The following is a 16204-nucleotide window of genomic DNA, read 5'->3' on the forward strand; positions in this document are numbered from 1 at the left end:
TTGGGGAAGTCCAGAACGAGGGGGTCACAGTTTAAGGATAAAGGGGAAGCCTTTTAGGACTGAGATGAGGAAAAACTTCTTCACTCAGAGAGTAGTGAATCTGTGGAATTCTCTGCCACAGGAAACAGTTGAGGCTGGTTCATTGGCTATATTTAAGAGGAAGTTAGATATGGCCCTTGTGGCTAAAGGGATCAGGGGGTAAGGAGAGAAAGCAGGTACAGGGTTCTGAGTTGGATGATCAGCCATGATCATACTGAATGGTGGTGCAGGCTTGAAGGGCCGAATGGCCTACTCCTGCACCTATTTTCTATGTTTCTATGATTCCAGAGCCCCTCTGTCCCCCTCCCAATTCAAACCCCACTCCCTCTGCTCTCAGTCTAACAACCCCACCCTCTCTACTCCCACACCCTCACTCCCCCTATTCTCCCTCCCTCTTCCCTCTCTCCCACCAGCTCCCCTCTCTCTCCTCCCCCTGTTGTCCATGAGACTGCGTCCAGTCTCAGTTCATTCTCCCCCTCTCTCAGTGACCTCTCCCCGGCCTCCGAGCCAAAGCTGCAGCGGAACAGCAGACGGAAGGCAGCCATGTAGCCCTGGCGGAACTGGCGGTTCATGGCAGCATAGAGCAGTGGGTTCAGGCAGCTGTTGAGCCAGGTCAGGTTGCCAACTGCCATCTGGGCCACAGCTGGGGCGGCATACAACCCATCCAGCAGGTGCAGGGCGCAGAAAGGCAGGTAGCAGCCCAGGTACACCAGGAACATGGCGAAACACATGGCTGTCACCCGCCGGAACTCCCAATCCCTCCCCATCCTGACCCTCCTCAACCTTGACTTGTACTTGTGCCTTCTCCCTGAGGTGTCAGCAGTCTCCTTTCCTGAGCTGGGGGCCTCAAGCCTGCCCCTCGAACTCTCCTCCAAGCCTGTAGACATCTCTTCCGTTGTGTTCTCCTCTGCCTGTGGCTTTTCAGCCTGTGCACTCGGCTGAGTCTTCCCATAGCGGCTGAGGGCGCGGGTGGTCTGGCGCAGGCGGAGGTGCAGAAGGAAGTAGCAGACAGCAATGGCTCCCAGGCCTAGGCCGAAGGTGAGGAAGTGCAGGATCGTGGTGTAAGGCCTGCCTTTGGTCCGGTGGAAGGTGCAGCTGCAGACATCCGACAGGAAGGTGAAGACATGCCAGAAGGGGGCCAGACAGGAGGCCGAGAGGAGCCAGGGCATAAACAGGACCAGGGCCCAGCTCAACCCCCTGCTGGCCCGGCGGAAGGCTTCGGGCTTAGCCACGAGGGCGTAGCGGCTGCCAGCCACTAGGGCCAGGCTGAGGATGGAGACCAGGTTGAGACTGAAGATAAGCAGGCCGAGAGCCTGGCAGGAAGCTACACCCCAGTCCCAGGCGCCCTGCAAGTAGGTGTAGACGGCCAGTGGCTGGAGCAGGCCGCAGTAGGCTAGGTCAGCCAGTGTCATGTTGAGGATGAGCAGGTTGAAGGGGGTACGGAGCCGGCGGTCGGCGGCAAAGGCCAGCAGGGTCAACCCGTTGCCTGCCACCCCAAGTGCTGTCACCCCGCTGCCCAGCACTGCCCCAAAGAGGCGGTAGGAAGTTGTGGAGTTGTTGCAGGTGATGGACATGCTCTTGTTGGAGTCCTTTGGGCAGTGGCCTGAAGGAGGGGGGAGGGAGAATGGTGGAAGGAGAGGAGGGAAAGGGGAGGAGGGAGATAGAAGGGGAGAAGGGGGAGTGGAGGGGTAGGGGAGGGAGGGGAAGGAGAAGAGTGAAGGAGGGGAAGGAGAAGAGGGAACTAGGAGAAGGGGGCATGTGATGGAGGGGGAAAGGGAGGAAGGAGAGGGGGTGAGAGAGAGGGGTCAGTAGAGTGAGGAAATAGGGAGTGAGGGTGAAGAGGGTGGGGGACAGAGGAAAGAGTTAGGGGAAGGAGGTGGAGAAGTTGATAGGTAGTTGGGGAGAAGGGACAGGGGAGGTGGAATCAGTAGGAGGAAGGTATGGGGGAGAGGGGAATGGCAAGGGGGGGAAGGAGACAGTAGGGGAGCGGGGTTGGAAGGGAGATTGGGGAAGGAGGGATGAGGATGGACAGCAAGGGAGTGGAGGGGGTGGTAGGTGGGGGAGAGAGGGGTAGGGTAAAAGAGGGAAGGGTGGGGTGAATGAGGGAAAGGAGAGATAGGAGGATGGTAAGGGAGAAAGGGAAGCAGAAGGGAGTGTGGAAGGAGGGAAGAGAAGTGGAGGAGGAAAAGAAAGACAGAGTCAGGTGAGGGTGGTGTACAGCAGAAGGAAGTAGGCCATTTGGCCCATATCCCTCTAAACCTTTCCTATCCACATATCTGGCCCCAATGCTGTAATTCTACATGGAACAGAGAACAGCACTGCATGGAAACAGGCCCGTAGGCCCAATCAGTTCATGCAGACTCAGATTCCCATTCAATCCTCTCCTGCCCATTTTCCTCCATTGATGCTGATCAACCCATTTAGTTTGAATCCAGCACTCAATACCATTTTGTTTCAGTGACAGTCAACAGTCATTTGGTTCACTCCTTTTAACAAATGGACCTGTAGCCATTTGCATATATAAAAAAAAAGACTTCTCAGCCCATTCTCCTATTTTCTCAGTGAGGATGTGCTGGGGTCAGCTCACAAGTGTCACTGACATTCTACCGTTCACAATCATGGCTGATTCTGAACCTCATTTTCAACCTTTTATTCTGAAGCTATATGGTCTACTTTTAAATTCTTAGAAATCTACAGCACGTTACAGGCCCTTTGGCCTACAATGTTGTGACGACCATGTTCTACTCTAGAAACGGCCTAGAATTTCCCTTGCGCATAGCCCTAGATTTTTCTAAGCTCCACGTCCTCTAAGACATTCTTAAAAGAGACTCTTTTAACCACCTCCACCGCTGGCAGTGCATTCCATGCACCCACCACTCTCTGTGTGGAAAAACTTACCCCTGACATCCCCTCTGTATCTATTTCCAAGCACCTTAAAACTATGCCCCCTTGTGTTAGCCATTTCAGCCCTGGGAAAAAGCCTCTGACTATCCACATGATCAATGCTTCTCATCATCTTATACACCTCTGTCAGGTCACCTCTCATCCTCCGTCACTCCAAGGAGAAAAGGCCCAGTTCACTCAACCTATTCTCATGGGGCACGCTCTCCAATCCAGGCAACATCCTTGTAAATCTCCTCTGCACCCTTTCTATGGTTTCCACATCCTTCCTGTAGTGAGGCGACCAGAACTGAGTATAATACTCCAAGTGGGGTCTGACCAGGGTCCTTCATGATTGATAAAGGCCAATACACCGTACGCCGTCTTAACAACAGTCAACCTGCGCAGCAGCTTTGAGTGTCCTATGGACATGGACCCCAAGATCCCTCTGATCCTCCACACTGCCATTAATACTTACCATTAATACAATATTCTGCCATCATATTTGACCTACCAAAATCAACCAATTCACACTTACCTAGGTTGAATTCCATCTGCTACTTCTCAGCCCAGTTTTGCATCCTATCAATGTCCCGTTGTAACCTTTGACAGCCCTCCACACTATCCACAACACCTCCAACCTTTGTGTCATCAACAAACTTACTAACCCATCCCTTCACTTCCTCATCCAGGTCATTTATAAAAATCATAAAGAGGAGGGCTCCCAGAACAGATCCCTGTGGAACACCACTGGTCACTGTCCTCCATGCCGAATACGATCCAACTACAACCACTCTGCCTTCTTCCACAAAGCAAGGGCTCCTTGGATCCCACATTTCCTTACTTTCGGAATGAGCTTTGCATGGGGAACCTTATCAAATGCCTTACTGAAATCCATATACACTACATCCACTGCTCTACTTTCATCAATGTGTTTTGTTACATCCTCAAAGAATTCAATCAGGTTCATAAGGCACAACCTGCCCTTGACAAAGCCATGCTGACTAACCCTAATCAGATACGTTTCTCCAAATGCTCATAAATCCTGCCTCTCAGGATCGTCTCTAACAACTTGCCCACCACTGAAGTAAGACTCAAGGGTCTATAATTTCCTGGGCTATCTCTTCTCCCGCTCTTGAACAAGGGAACATTTGCAACCTTTCAATCCTTTAGTTTTTCTCCTGTCCCCATTGATGATGCAAAGATCATTGCCAGAGCCTCAGCAATCTCCTCCCTCGCTTCCCACAGTAGCCTGGGGTACATCTCATCCGGTCCCGGTGACTTATCCAACTTGATGATTTCCAAAAGCTCCACCACATCCTCTTTCTTAATATCTAAATTTCTTAATTTCTCAAGCATTTCAGTCAACTGTAAATCATCCCTACAATTGCCAAAGTCCTTTTCACTAGTGAACACTGAAGCAAAGTGTTCATTAAGTACCTCCGACTCCATGTACATTTCCACTCTCACTGCTGACTGGTCCTATTCTCACACAGCTCATCCTCTTGCTCTTCACATACTTGTAGAATGCCTTGGGGTTTTCCTTAATTCTGCTTGCCAAGGCCTTCTCATGGCCCCTTCTGGCTCTCCTAATTCCATTCTAAAACTCCTTCCTGCAAGCCTTATAATCTACTAGATCTCTATCATTACCTAGTTTTTTTGAACCTTTCGTAAACTTTTCTTTTCTTCTTGACTAGATTTTCAACACCCTTTGTACACCATGGTTCCTGTACCCTACCAGCCTTTCCCTGTCTCATTAGAACGTACCTATGCAGAACACAACACAAATATCCCCTGAACATTTGCCACATTTCATCTGTACATTTCCCTGAGAACATCTGTTCCCAATTTATGTTTCCAAGTTCCTGCCTGATAGCCTCATACTTCCCCTTGCTCCAATAAAAGGCTTTCCTAACTTGTCTGTTCCTATCGCTGTCCAATGCTATGGTAAAGGAGATAGAATTGTGATCACAGTCTCCAAAATTCTCTTTCACTGAGAGATCTGACACCTGACCAGGTTCATTTCCCAATACCAGCCTCTCCTCTTGTAGACTTATCTACATATTGTGTCAAGAAACCTTCCTGAACACACCTAACAAACTCCACCCCATCTAAACTGCTCGCTCTAGGGAGTTGCAAATTGACATTTGAGAAATTAAAAACTCCCATCACGACAACTCTTATTATTACACCTTTCCAGAATCTGTCTCCCTACCTGCTCCTCGATGTCCCTGTTACTTTTGGAAGGTCTATAAAAAACGCCCAGTAGAGTTATTTCTCCCTCCAGAAAAAAATTCAGATTTTTACTCACAATGATGCTGTAGATAATCCCTCCATGACTTCCTCCTTTTCTACAACACTACCCTGTGATTTACCGGTTTCTCTGTGTATCGGTAACCCGAGCTCCCTCTGTATTACAACATCCCCCTCTCATTTACCAGTCTCTCTGTGTACATTTACCCCGAGCTCCCTCTGTTCTACAACATCCCCCTCTCATTTACCAGTCTCTCTGTGTACATTTACCCCGAGCTCCCTCTGTTCTACAACATCCCCCTGTCATTTACTAGTCTCTCTGTGTACATATACTCCAAGCTCCCTCTGATCTACAACAGTGCCCTGTCATTTCCCAGTGTCTTGTGTGTTCCTGTACCCCAGGCCCCCTCTGTTCTACAACACTCCCCTCTCATTCACCGGACTCTCTGTGTACCTGTACCCCGAGCTCCCTCTGTTCTACAACACTCCCCTCTCATTCACCGGACTCTCTGTGTACCTGTACCCCTGAGCTCTCTCTGTTCTACAACTCTCCGCAGGGCTGTGCTCTTCACTGTGAATGACATTTGTTTTCTGAAAATTGAACATTTCGCAGTTATTGAAATTAAACTTCATTTGCTCTTCGTCGGTCCACTTTTGATCCACGTCTCTGGTAAACTTATTTGTTATTGTCACTTTGTCTTGCACACTGTCCATTCAGATCAGACCATTACACAGTGTGTTGAGGTAGAACAAGGTAAAACAATAACAGAATGCAGAATGAAGTGTCACAGTTACAGGGAAGGTGCAGTGTAGGCGGACAGTACGGTGCAAGGGGGACTGCAAGGTGGATTGTGAGGTCAAGTGTCCATTTTTATCATGTGTTCCCTCTGAACTTCCTCCATTTCAAGGTGACCAGACCCAGTGTCTCTTCATGACCAATCTTTATTGATGCACCATAGAAAAGCAACCTGTCTGGAGAGGTCACAGTTTGGTATGACATCTGCTCTGCCCGTGACCACAAGAAACTGCGGAGAGTTGTGGACACAGCTCAGCACATCAGAGAAACCAGCCTCCCCTCCATGGACTCTGTCCACACTTCTCACTGTCTCGGCAAAGCAGCCAGAATCATCAAAGACCCCTCCCACCCGGACATTCTCTCTCCTCTCCCATCGGGCAGAAGATACAAAAGCCTGAAAGCACATTCCACTAGGGTCAGGGACAGATTCTACATCGGTAGTATCAAACTCTTGAACATGATGGGCTCTTGATCTCACAATCTCTCTGGTTATTGTCTGCCGGCTCTGTGCTAACGCTTTATTCTGCATTTTGCTTTCCTTTCCACTACCTTCATGTACTGTTATAGAGACTGATCTCTCTAGATGGCATTCAAATAAAAGTTTTTCACTGTATGTGTGACAATAATAAACTGATTTACCAACTCCCCAAACTGCTCCATCTGGGTGAATCTGTCCTGCCCCCTCTCTGAAGGTAATGCTTTATAAAGCATTGGTCAGACCAATTTAGTAGCTTTGGGGTCCATATTTAAGAAGGGATGTGCTGGAGGAGGTTCATGAGAATGATTGCAGGAAATGAACGGGTTAATGTATGAGGAACACTTGATGACTCCTGGGACTGTACTCGCTGGTGTTTAGAAGAATGGCGTTGGTGGGGGTGGGTGGGAATCTCTTGATAGTTTGAAACCTATTGAATATTGAAAGACCAAGATAGAGTGGACATGGAGAGGATGTTTCCTGTAGTGGGGGAGGCTAGGACCAGAGGGCACAGACTCAGTGGGGACGCCCATTTAGAACAGAAATGAGGAGGAATTTTTTTAGCCAGAGGGTGGTGAATCTGCCAAATTCATTGTCACAGACGACTGCGGAGGCCAAGTCATTGGGTATATTTAAAGTCGAGACTAATGTGTTACAGGGAGAAGGCAGGAGAATGGGGTTCAGAGGGATAAGAAATGTATTTAGTGATACAGCCCAGAGTAGGCCCTTCTGGCCCTTTGAGCTGTGCTGCTCCAGCAACACCCAACACACCTGATTAACCCCAACCTGATCACAGGACAATCTACAAAGAAAAATTAACCCATCCAGTACATCTGTGGACTGTGGGAGGAAACCGGAGGACCTGGGGAAAATCAAGTAAAGCTAACAAGTGTAGGGAACCTTGGTTTTCAAGAGTTATTGAGGCCCTGGTTAAGAGAAAAAAAAATGAGGTACATAGCAGGTAGGAACAAATGAGGTGGTAATGGAGTAAAGAAATGCAAGAGAACACTGCAGAAAGAAATCAGGAAGGCTGTAAGAAGGCATGAGGTTACTCTAGCAGACAAGGTGAAGGAGAATCCTGAGGGATTCTACAGATATGTTAAGAGCAAAAGGACTGCAAGGGACAAAATTGGTCCTCTGGAAAATCAGAATGGTAATCCAAGTGTGGAGCAAAAATGGACGGGGGAGATCGTAAATTAACTCTTAGTATCCATATTTACTCAAGAGCCAGATTCAGAGTCTATAGAGGTGAGACAAAACAACATAGACTTCATGGACCTCGTACAGATTACAGAGGAGGAGGTGTTTGCTGTCCTGAGGCAAATGATGGCGGTAAATCCCCAGGGCCTGATAATGTGTTCCCTTGGAGCCCACAGGAAGCAAGTGAGTAAATTGCTGGGCCCCTAGCAGAGATATTTAAAACAACCTTAATGACAGGAAAGATATCTGAGTATTGAAGGACAGCCGATGTTGTTCCACTGTTTAAAAAAAGGGCTCTAAACAGAAATCAGGAAATCAAAGGCCGATGAGTCTGACATCAGTTGTGGGAAAGTTATTGGAAGGTTTTCTAAGGGACTGAATATACAAGTATTTGGATGGAAATGGACTGATTTCGGATAGTCAGCATGGCTTTGTGTGTGGCAGGTCATGTCTAACCAATCTCATTGTTTTTCAAGGAAGTTACCAGGAAAGTGGATGAAATGTTGCCTGCATGGACTTTATTAGGTATTTGACAAGGTCCCGAATGGGAGGTTGGTCAGGAATGTTCAGTTGCACAGCATGCAAGGTGAGGTAGTAACTTGGATTGGACATTGGCTCTGTGGGAGAAGCCAGAGAGTGGTAGTAGATGGTTGCCTCTCTGACTGGAGGCCTGTGACTAGTGGAGTGCCACAGGGATCAGTGCTGGGTCTGTTGTTGTTTGTCGTCTATATCAACAATCTGGATGATAATGATAATCAGCAAATTTGCAGATGATACTAAGACTGGGCACGTAGTAGACAGGGAGGAAGACTAACAAAGCTTGCAGCGGAATCTGGACCAGCTGGAAAAATGGCAGATGGAATTTAGTGCAGACAAGTGTGATGTTTTGCACTTCAGTGGGACCAACCAGGGTAGGTTTTACACAGTGAATGGTAGGGCTCTGAGGAGTATGGTAGAACAAAGAGATCTGGATATACAGATCCATAATTCATTGAAAGTGGCATCACAGTTTGATAAGGGCATAAAGAAATCTTATGGCAGGCACATTGGCCTTCATAAATCAAACTACTGAGTACAGGAGATGGAATGTTATGTTCAAGTTGGGATGTAATGGTGAAATTGCATGACATTGGTGAGGCCTAATTCGGAGTATTGTGTGCAGTTTTGGTCACCTACGTACAGGAAAGACGTAAACAAGGTTGAAAGAGTACAATAAAAATCTACAAGGATGTTGCCAGGTCTGGCAGAGCCGAGTTATAAGGAATGATTAGGTTAGGACTTTACTCTTTAGAGAGGAGATTTGAAAGAGGTATACAGAATGATGAGGGGTATAAATGGGGTAAATGCAAGCAGGCTTTTTCCACTGAGGTTGGGTGGGACTACGACCAGAGGTCATGGGTTAAGGCTGAAAGGTGAGGTAAGGGGAATATGAGGGGAACTTCTTCACTCAGAGGGTTGTGAAGGTGTGGACTGAACAGCCAGCACAAATGCTCCATGTGAGATTGATTTCAACGTTTAAGAGATGTCTGGATGAGTACGTGGATGGTAGGGGTATGGAAGGCTATGGTCCCGGTGCAGGTCGATGGGAGTAGGCAGTTCAAATGGTTTTGGCGTGGACTAGATGGGCTGAAGAGCCTGTTTCTGTGCTGTACTTCTCTATGACTCTATAGTCTCTCTGGCACCATCATATCCCCTCCTTGTGTCCAGTTCCCTGAGTCCTCAATGTTGTGATGTTTGTTTCTCCTTTTTAAGTCCCCTCAACAATCTGCCTCCATCATCCAAGTGGGCTGGGGGTGGGGTGGGGGGGGGGGGGGGGTGATGGGATGAGCAGAGAATTCCGTACATTCTACTCCTCCCCTCAGAGCTCGGTATTAACTGCACCAACCCCTTCCCTCCCCAACCTGGTAACCATGTCCCCTCCTTCGAGACCCACCCACTGATGGAAGCATTTCCTCATCTTTCCTGCCAAGCTAACATTCTCAGAACATACAATGTTGAACAGGAACAGGCTCTTTGTCCCATTATGCCTAAGGTGAAAATAATGCCAGATTAAACTAATCCCCTCTGCCTCAACACTGTCCATATCCCTTCATGTGTCTGTGTAAGAGCCTCTTAAACAACTTGATCATATCTGCCTCCACCACCACCTCTGGCTGCACAGTCTCTGTGTAAAATAAAACTTGCCCCACATCTCCTTTAAGCCTACCTCTCTCACCTTAAATGCATGTGCTCTAGTATTAAACCCTGATACTGACTGTCTACTCTATTTATGCCTCTCAATCTTATAAACCTCTCTCAGGACCCCTCTGAGCCTCTGTCACTCCAGAGACAACAACCCCAGTTTGTCCCACCTCCCCTTATAGTTAATGCAGGCTGCATCCTAGTGAACCTCTCCCGAGTCTCCTTCCTGGTTGAGCCGATGTTCCCAGTAACTCACAGCTACCCCAATGCAACATCTACTTGGTCCAGTTCTCACTCTGTTTACTCCACCACCGCACAGTTTAATGACCCACAGTCTAATTCCCTCCCCCTTACTCCCCGCAAACTTTAATACCCCACTGTCCAACACTGGTTAACTCGACTTACCTGAACAGATTCCGCTGCTGTTTCTTTAATGTTTGTGTTGTCACATCACAGAGGATGTCAATTTCGAAATTGTTGCATTTTGAACAAACGACTATTAACATGGCTGTTGAAACAGGAACAGTAATCGTTTTTGACCGATTACACAATCTGCACAGCTTCATGGGGAGGGGAGGCAGAAGAAGTGAAAGGAGGGAGGGAGGGAAAGAGGGCATGAGGAGTAAGGGATGAGTGAGGAAGGGTGAAAGAGTGGGAGCAGAAGAGAAGAGAGATTGGGATCTAAGAAAGGGGAAGGAGAATTGGGGATGGTGGAGAGAGGACGAGGGGAGGGGGATGGATAGAGACAAAGCGAGACAGGCCCAGAATCATCAAATGCTCCTCACACATTAACCCTTTCATTCCCAGACTCTCCTCTGGACCCTCTCCAATGCCAGCATATCCTTTCTTACATATGGGGCATAATACTGTTCCAAGTGTGGTCTGACCAGTGCCTTATAAAGTCTCAGCATTACATCCTTGCTTTTATATTCTAGTCCTCACGAAATGAATGCTAACATCACATTTGCTTTCCTCACCACAGACTCAACCTGTAAGTTAACCTTTAGGGAATCCGGCACAGGGACTCCCAAGTCCCTTTGCGCCTCTGAATTTGCTCCCACTTTACAAGATAGTTTATGGCTTTATTTCTCCTACCAAAGTGCATGACAGATAACCTCCCGACACTGTATTCCATCTGCCACTTCTTTGCCCATTCTCCTAATCTGTCCAAGCCCTTCTGTAGCCTCCCTGTTTCCTGAGCACTACCTGCCCCTCCACCTCTCTTCGAATTGTCCACAAACTTGGCCACAAGGCCATCAATTCCATCATCCAAATCACTAACATATAATGTAAAAAGAATCGGTCCCAACACAGATCCCTGTGGAACACCACTAGTTACCGGCAGCCAACTAGAAAAGGCTCCCTTTATTCCCACTCTTTGCCTCCAGCCAGTCAGCCAATGCTCTATCAATGTGTGTATCTTTCCTGTAATACCATGGGCTCTTACCTTGTTATGCAGCCTCATGTGTGGCACCTTGTCAAAGGCCTTCTGAAAGTCCAAATATACAACATCCACTGGCTCTCCTTTGTCTATCCTGTCTGGCATTTCCTCAAAGAATTCCAACAGATTTGTCCGGCAAGATTTTCCCTTGAGGAAACCACGCTGACTACGGCCTATTTTATCGTGTGCCTCCAAGAACCTCGAAACCTCATCCTTAAATCAACCGCAACATCTTCCCAACTACTGAGGTCAGGCATACAATGTAGTAATTTCCTTTTTTTTCCTCCCTCCCTTCTTAAAGAGTGGAATGACATTTGCAATTTTCCAGTCTTCATGGAGCCCCCCATAATTGGTGTGTAAGACAAGAGGGATGAGAGGTGGGAGGTTCAGAAGGATCTGAGGTGGGGGGGGGGGTCAGAGACACTTGGCAGGGTTTGAAATGAGTGCTGGGAGATAGGATTTTGATGCTGAAGGTCTGCAAGGACTCAACCGACTAAAAGGCCTATTTCTGTGCTCTGTAACTCCTCGAGTATGATGCAGGATTCCCACATGGGTGACGCGGGTTTACTGCGATTGTCCCAGATTTCCCATTATCAGCCCAGGGTGACTGAGTGTGTGTGTGTGAGAAATAGAGAGAGAGGATGGGGAGAGGAAGAGAGGGATAGAAATAGACATGTAGATAGAGAAAGAGACAGAAGAGAAACGCAGGAACAGAAAGTGTGCGAGAGGAAGAGTGTGTGAGAAAGTGTGTAAATAATGCACACGTGGGTGTGTACGAAGAAAGGGAACTGAAAGAGGAAGAGAGAATAGAGGCAAAACAGGCCAGAAGACACTCAGAATGTGTGAGAGAGACCAGTACAGAGTGAGTGTGTGTGTGTGTGTGAGAGAGAGAGAGAGAGAGGAAGTATGACAATGTTCGTGAGTATGTGTATGAGAGAGAAAGAGGGAAAGGGAGTGCATGTGTGTGTGAGAGGGAGTGTGTCAGTAAACGAGGGAGAAGGAGTGTGAGGGAGTGGGTTGGGGACAGTGAGGGAGAGTGAGAAAAAGAGCGTGAGGGTGAGAGAGAGTAAAAGAAAGGAGAAACTGAGGATGACAGTGAGAGACAGAGACAGAGGGAGAATGAGAGGGAGGAATAGAGGGAGGGAGGGAGAGAGTGAGGGTGAGAGAGAGGGAGAGAGAGAGGGGAAAAGAAAGAAAAACGAGAGAAAACGAGATTCTGCCTGTAATTGCAGAATGAAGCCACTAGATGGCAGCAGATCATCACTTACAGCATGGTACATTCAGGGAGGTTAATAATCAAGAGGTCCTGGAATTAATTATACAGCACAGAATCAGACCCAATGGCCCAAGGTTCATACTTTCCCATGTTGTCCAGCGAGCTTGTTCCATAGACCTCCTATTCGTGTAGTTATCTAGATGGCTTTTAAATGTTGCCAATGTGCCCACCTCAACCACTATTTCTGGTAAGATCATTCCAAATACGCACCACCCTCTGTGTGAAAAATCTGTCCCCGATGTCCCTTTTAAGTCTCTTGCTTCTGATCTTAAATTTGCACGTCCCTGTATTTAACATTCTCTCCTTGGGGAAAGACTGTGTGCCACTGATCTCCAAATTTGAGGAAGGACATTCTTGCTATTGAGGGAGTGTTGCGTAGGTTCACAAGGTTAATTCCCGGAATGGCGGGACTGTCATATGTTGAAAGATTGGAGCGACTGGGCTTGTATACACTGGAATTTAGAAGGATGAGAGGGGATCCGATTGAAACATATAAGATTATTAAGGGATTGGACACACTGGAAGCAGGAAGCATGTTCCCGCTGATGGGTGAGTCCAGAACTAGAAGCCACAGTTTAAGAATAAGGGGTAGGCCATTTAGAACAGAGATGCGGAAAAACTTTTTCACCCAGAGAGTGGTGGATATGTGGAATGCTCTGCCCCAGAAGGCAGTGGAGGCCAAGTCTCTGGATGCATTCAAGAGAGAGTTAGATAGAGCTCTTATAGATAGCGGGGTCAAGGGATATGGGGAAAGGGCAGGAACGGGGTACTGATTGTGTATGATCAGCCATGATCACAGTGAATGGCGGTGCTGGCTAGAAGGGCCAAATGGCCTACTCCTGCACCTACTGTCTATTGTCACTGCACTGTCTATGTCCCTCATGGTCTACATACCTCCGTCAGGTCGCCCTTCAATACCCTAAATTCCAAAGTTAGATCAAGTGACAGCAGGGCTTCACTTCCAGATGAGTCTTCTACACTCACTTTGACTGTCAGAACATGGAGGAACCGTCATGAACCCTCAATCTCCCAATGATCCTTTGATCTCAGTATCTGAAGCCAATGTGTAGGCAGCCTTCAGGAGGGTGACCCACCGAAAGCATCCAGCCCGTCGGGGTACCTGGCCAAGAACTAAAGACCTGTTCTGATCACCTGCCTAGAGTGTTCACTGAGATCTTTAACCTCTCGCTTCTGCAGACTGTGGTACCCACCTGCTTCAAGCAGGCTTCAATTACACCGGTGCCCAAGAGGAACCTGGTGAGCTGCCTCAATAACTATCATCCAGTCATCCACAGTGATGAAGTGTTTTCAGAGGTTGGTGATGAAACATATCAACTCCTGCCAGAGAAGCAACTTGGATCTGCTCCAATTTGCCTACCAGGGCAATAGGTCCACAACAGATGCCATCTCATTGGCTCTTCACTCAACCCTGGAACATCTGGACAGAAAAGATGCATACATCAGGATGCTCTTTATCGACTACAGCTCAACTTTCAGTACCATCATCCCCTCAGATCTGATCAGTAAGCTTCAAGACCTGGGCCTCAATACCTACTTGTGCAATTGGATTCTCAATTTCCTCACTTGTCAGTCTGGACTGGCAACAACATCTCTCTATCATACTCAGTATGTCCCATCTTTTTTTCCCCACCCACTCTCTCCCACCCCTCCCTTCCTCTCTCTCTCAACCCCCTCCATCCCTCTCTCATCCCCTCTTTCCCCCCTCTCTCTCCACACCTCTCCCCGTCTCTCAGTCTCTCTCTCTCTTTCTCTGTCTCTTTCAATTATTCTGTCTGTCTCTCTGTCTAATTCTCTCTCACTCTCTCCCCCTTCTCTACCCCGGTCTCACTCTTTCATCCCTCTCCCCACCTCTCTCTATCCCCAACCCCTCTCTCACCCACTCATCTCTCCCGCTCAGCACCCCCTCTCTCCATTCTCCCTCCCCCTCTCTCTGCCACCCTGCTCAGCTCCCACCTCTCTCTCCCTCTCTTCCTGCCACCCCTCTATCTCTCCCCTCTTTCTCTACCCTCCCTTTCTTCCCACTCATCCGACCTCTCTCCCTCCTCTCTCTCCATCCTCCTTCTCTCTCTGTCACCTCTCTCTGCCTCTCATCCTCTCCCCCTCACACTCTCCTTCCCTCTCTTTCCCCACTCTGCCCTCTCTCCAACCTCTCTCTCTCCCTCACTTGTCCCTTTTCTCTTCCCCTCTCTCCCCATCACTCCTCCCTCTTTTGTCTCCATCCCTCTCTCTTCTGCTCTCACTCCATTCTCTCCCCCCATCTCACTCCTTTTCTCTCTGATCCTCTCTCTGTCCCACTCTTTGTCTCTGCCATCTCTCTCTCCTCCTCTCTCTTCTTCTCTGCCCCATAACTCCCCCTCTCTCTTTCACTGCACTGTCCCCCACTCCCCCTTCTCTCTCCCCACTCTCTCATCTCCTCTCTCTCTCCCTTCCCCTCTATCTCCCTTCCTCTCTCTGTCTTCCTTGCCCACTTTCCCACCCCTCCCTTTACCTCTCTCTATCCCACTCCCCTCTCTTGCCCCTCTCTACCCCCTCTCCCTCTTTCTCTCCCTCACTCTCCCTCCTCTTTCTCTCCCCTCACTCTCCCTCCTCTCTCAATCTCTCTCCCTCTCTTTCACTCTATTTCTCACTCTCTCCCCTAATATCTCCCCCATCTCTCCCCCCTCACTTTCTCCCCTTCTCTCTCCTCACTCCTCTCCCTTTCTGTCCACCACTCTTTTCCACTATACCCCTCTCCCCCACACTCTACCACCCTCACTGCCCTCTTTCTGCACCCTCTTTCCCCTACCTCTACCCCTGCCTCTCTCCCCAACTCCCCTTCTCTCTCCCCTCCCCACTCTGTTCTCCAATCCCTGTTCTCTACCCCCCTTTACATCCTCTTCCCCCTCCCCTCTCTCAATTTCCTTTCCCCCTGTCATTCTACCCCATCCGTTTCCCCTTCCTACCTTGCTCCGATCTCTCTCTTGCCCCGACTCTCTTCTTTGTAACCCCTCTCTTTCCCACACTCCCTCTTTCCCTCATCCTCTCTCTCGACACCCTCTCTCCCCTCCCTCTCTCCCCCCTATCCTGCCCCTATCTCTCTACTCTCTCTCTTGATCCCCTTCTCTTCCCCTCTCACTCTCCTCCTCTTTTTCTCCCTTCTCCCTCTCTTCTCTCTCCCCTCTCACACCCCCTTTGTCTCCCCCCTCTCTCTACCCAGTCTCTATGCCCCTCTTTTTCTCCCCCTCCCTTTCCCAACACTCTCCCCTCTCAATCTCCACTCTCTCCACCCCTCTTTCTTTCTCCACCTATCCCTCACTCTCTCACCCTCTCCCACTCTCTCTTCCCTCTCTCCAACTCTCTTTCTCTACACCTCATGCTCCACCCTCTCTGTCCAACCCCCTCTCTCTCCCTCCACCCCTCTCCCCCCACCCATCCCTCTACCATCTCTCTCATTCTCTCACTCCAAACCCCCTCTCTCTCCCCTCTCTCCCCTACGTGCTCTTTCAACCCCCTCCCCCTCTCACTACCCCTGACCATAACCACACTCTCTCTCTATTCGCCACTCTACCCCTCTCTCCGCCCTTCTACCCACTCTCTCACCCTCTGCCACTCTCACTACCCTTTCCCTCTGTCCCCCCTTTCTCCCACCTCTCACCCCATGTT

At 48.8% G+C, this 16204-nt stretch overlaps 1 protein-coding gene across 1 annotated transcript; it reads right to left on the minus strand.

Moving 5' to 3' along the window:
• Nucleotides 1–395: 395 nt before the first annotated feature.
• Nucleotides 396–10441, minus strand: LOC140741641 (G-protein coupled receptor 84-like). Its single transcript, XM_073071925.1, has 2 exons — nucleotides 10230–10441; nucleotides 396–1642 (listed from the first exon to the last, which is right to left on the minus strand). Exon 2 carries the CDS (start codon nucleotides 1611–1613, stop codon nucleotides 396–398), a length of 1218 nt encoding a protein of 405 aa, XP_072928026.1. The 5' UTR covers nucleotides 1614–1642; nucleotides 10230–10441.
• Nucleotides 10442–16204: the final 5763 nt, after the last annotated feature.

This window comes from Hemitrygon akajei, chromosome 18 (assembly GCF_048418815.1).
Source record: "Hemitrygon akajei chromosome 18, sHemAka1.3, whole genome shotgun sequence".
In the NCBI taxonomy this organism is placed as follows: Eukaryota; Metazoa; Chordata; class Chondrichthyes; order Myliobatiformes; family Dasyatidae; genus Hemitrygon; species Hemitrygon akajei.

Bases quoted from the DNA above. Each gene is read 5' to 3' on its own strand.
- LOC140741641 (XM_073071925.1), bottom strand. From the start codon at position 1,613: ATGTCCATCACCTGCAACAACTCCACAACTTCCTACCGCCTCTTTGGG.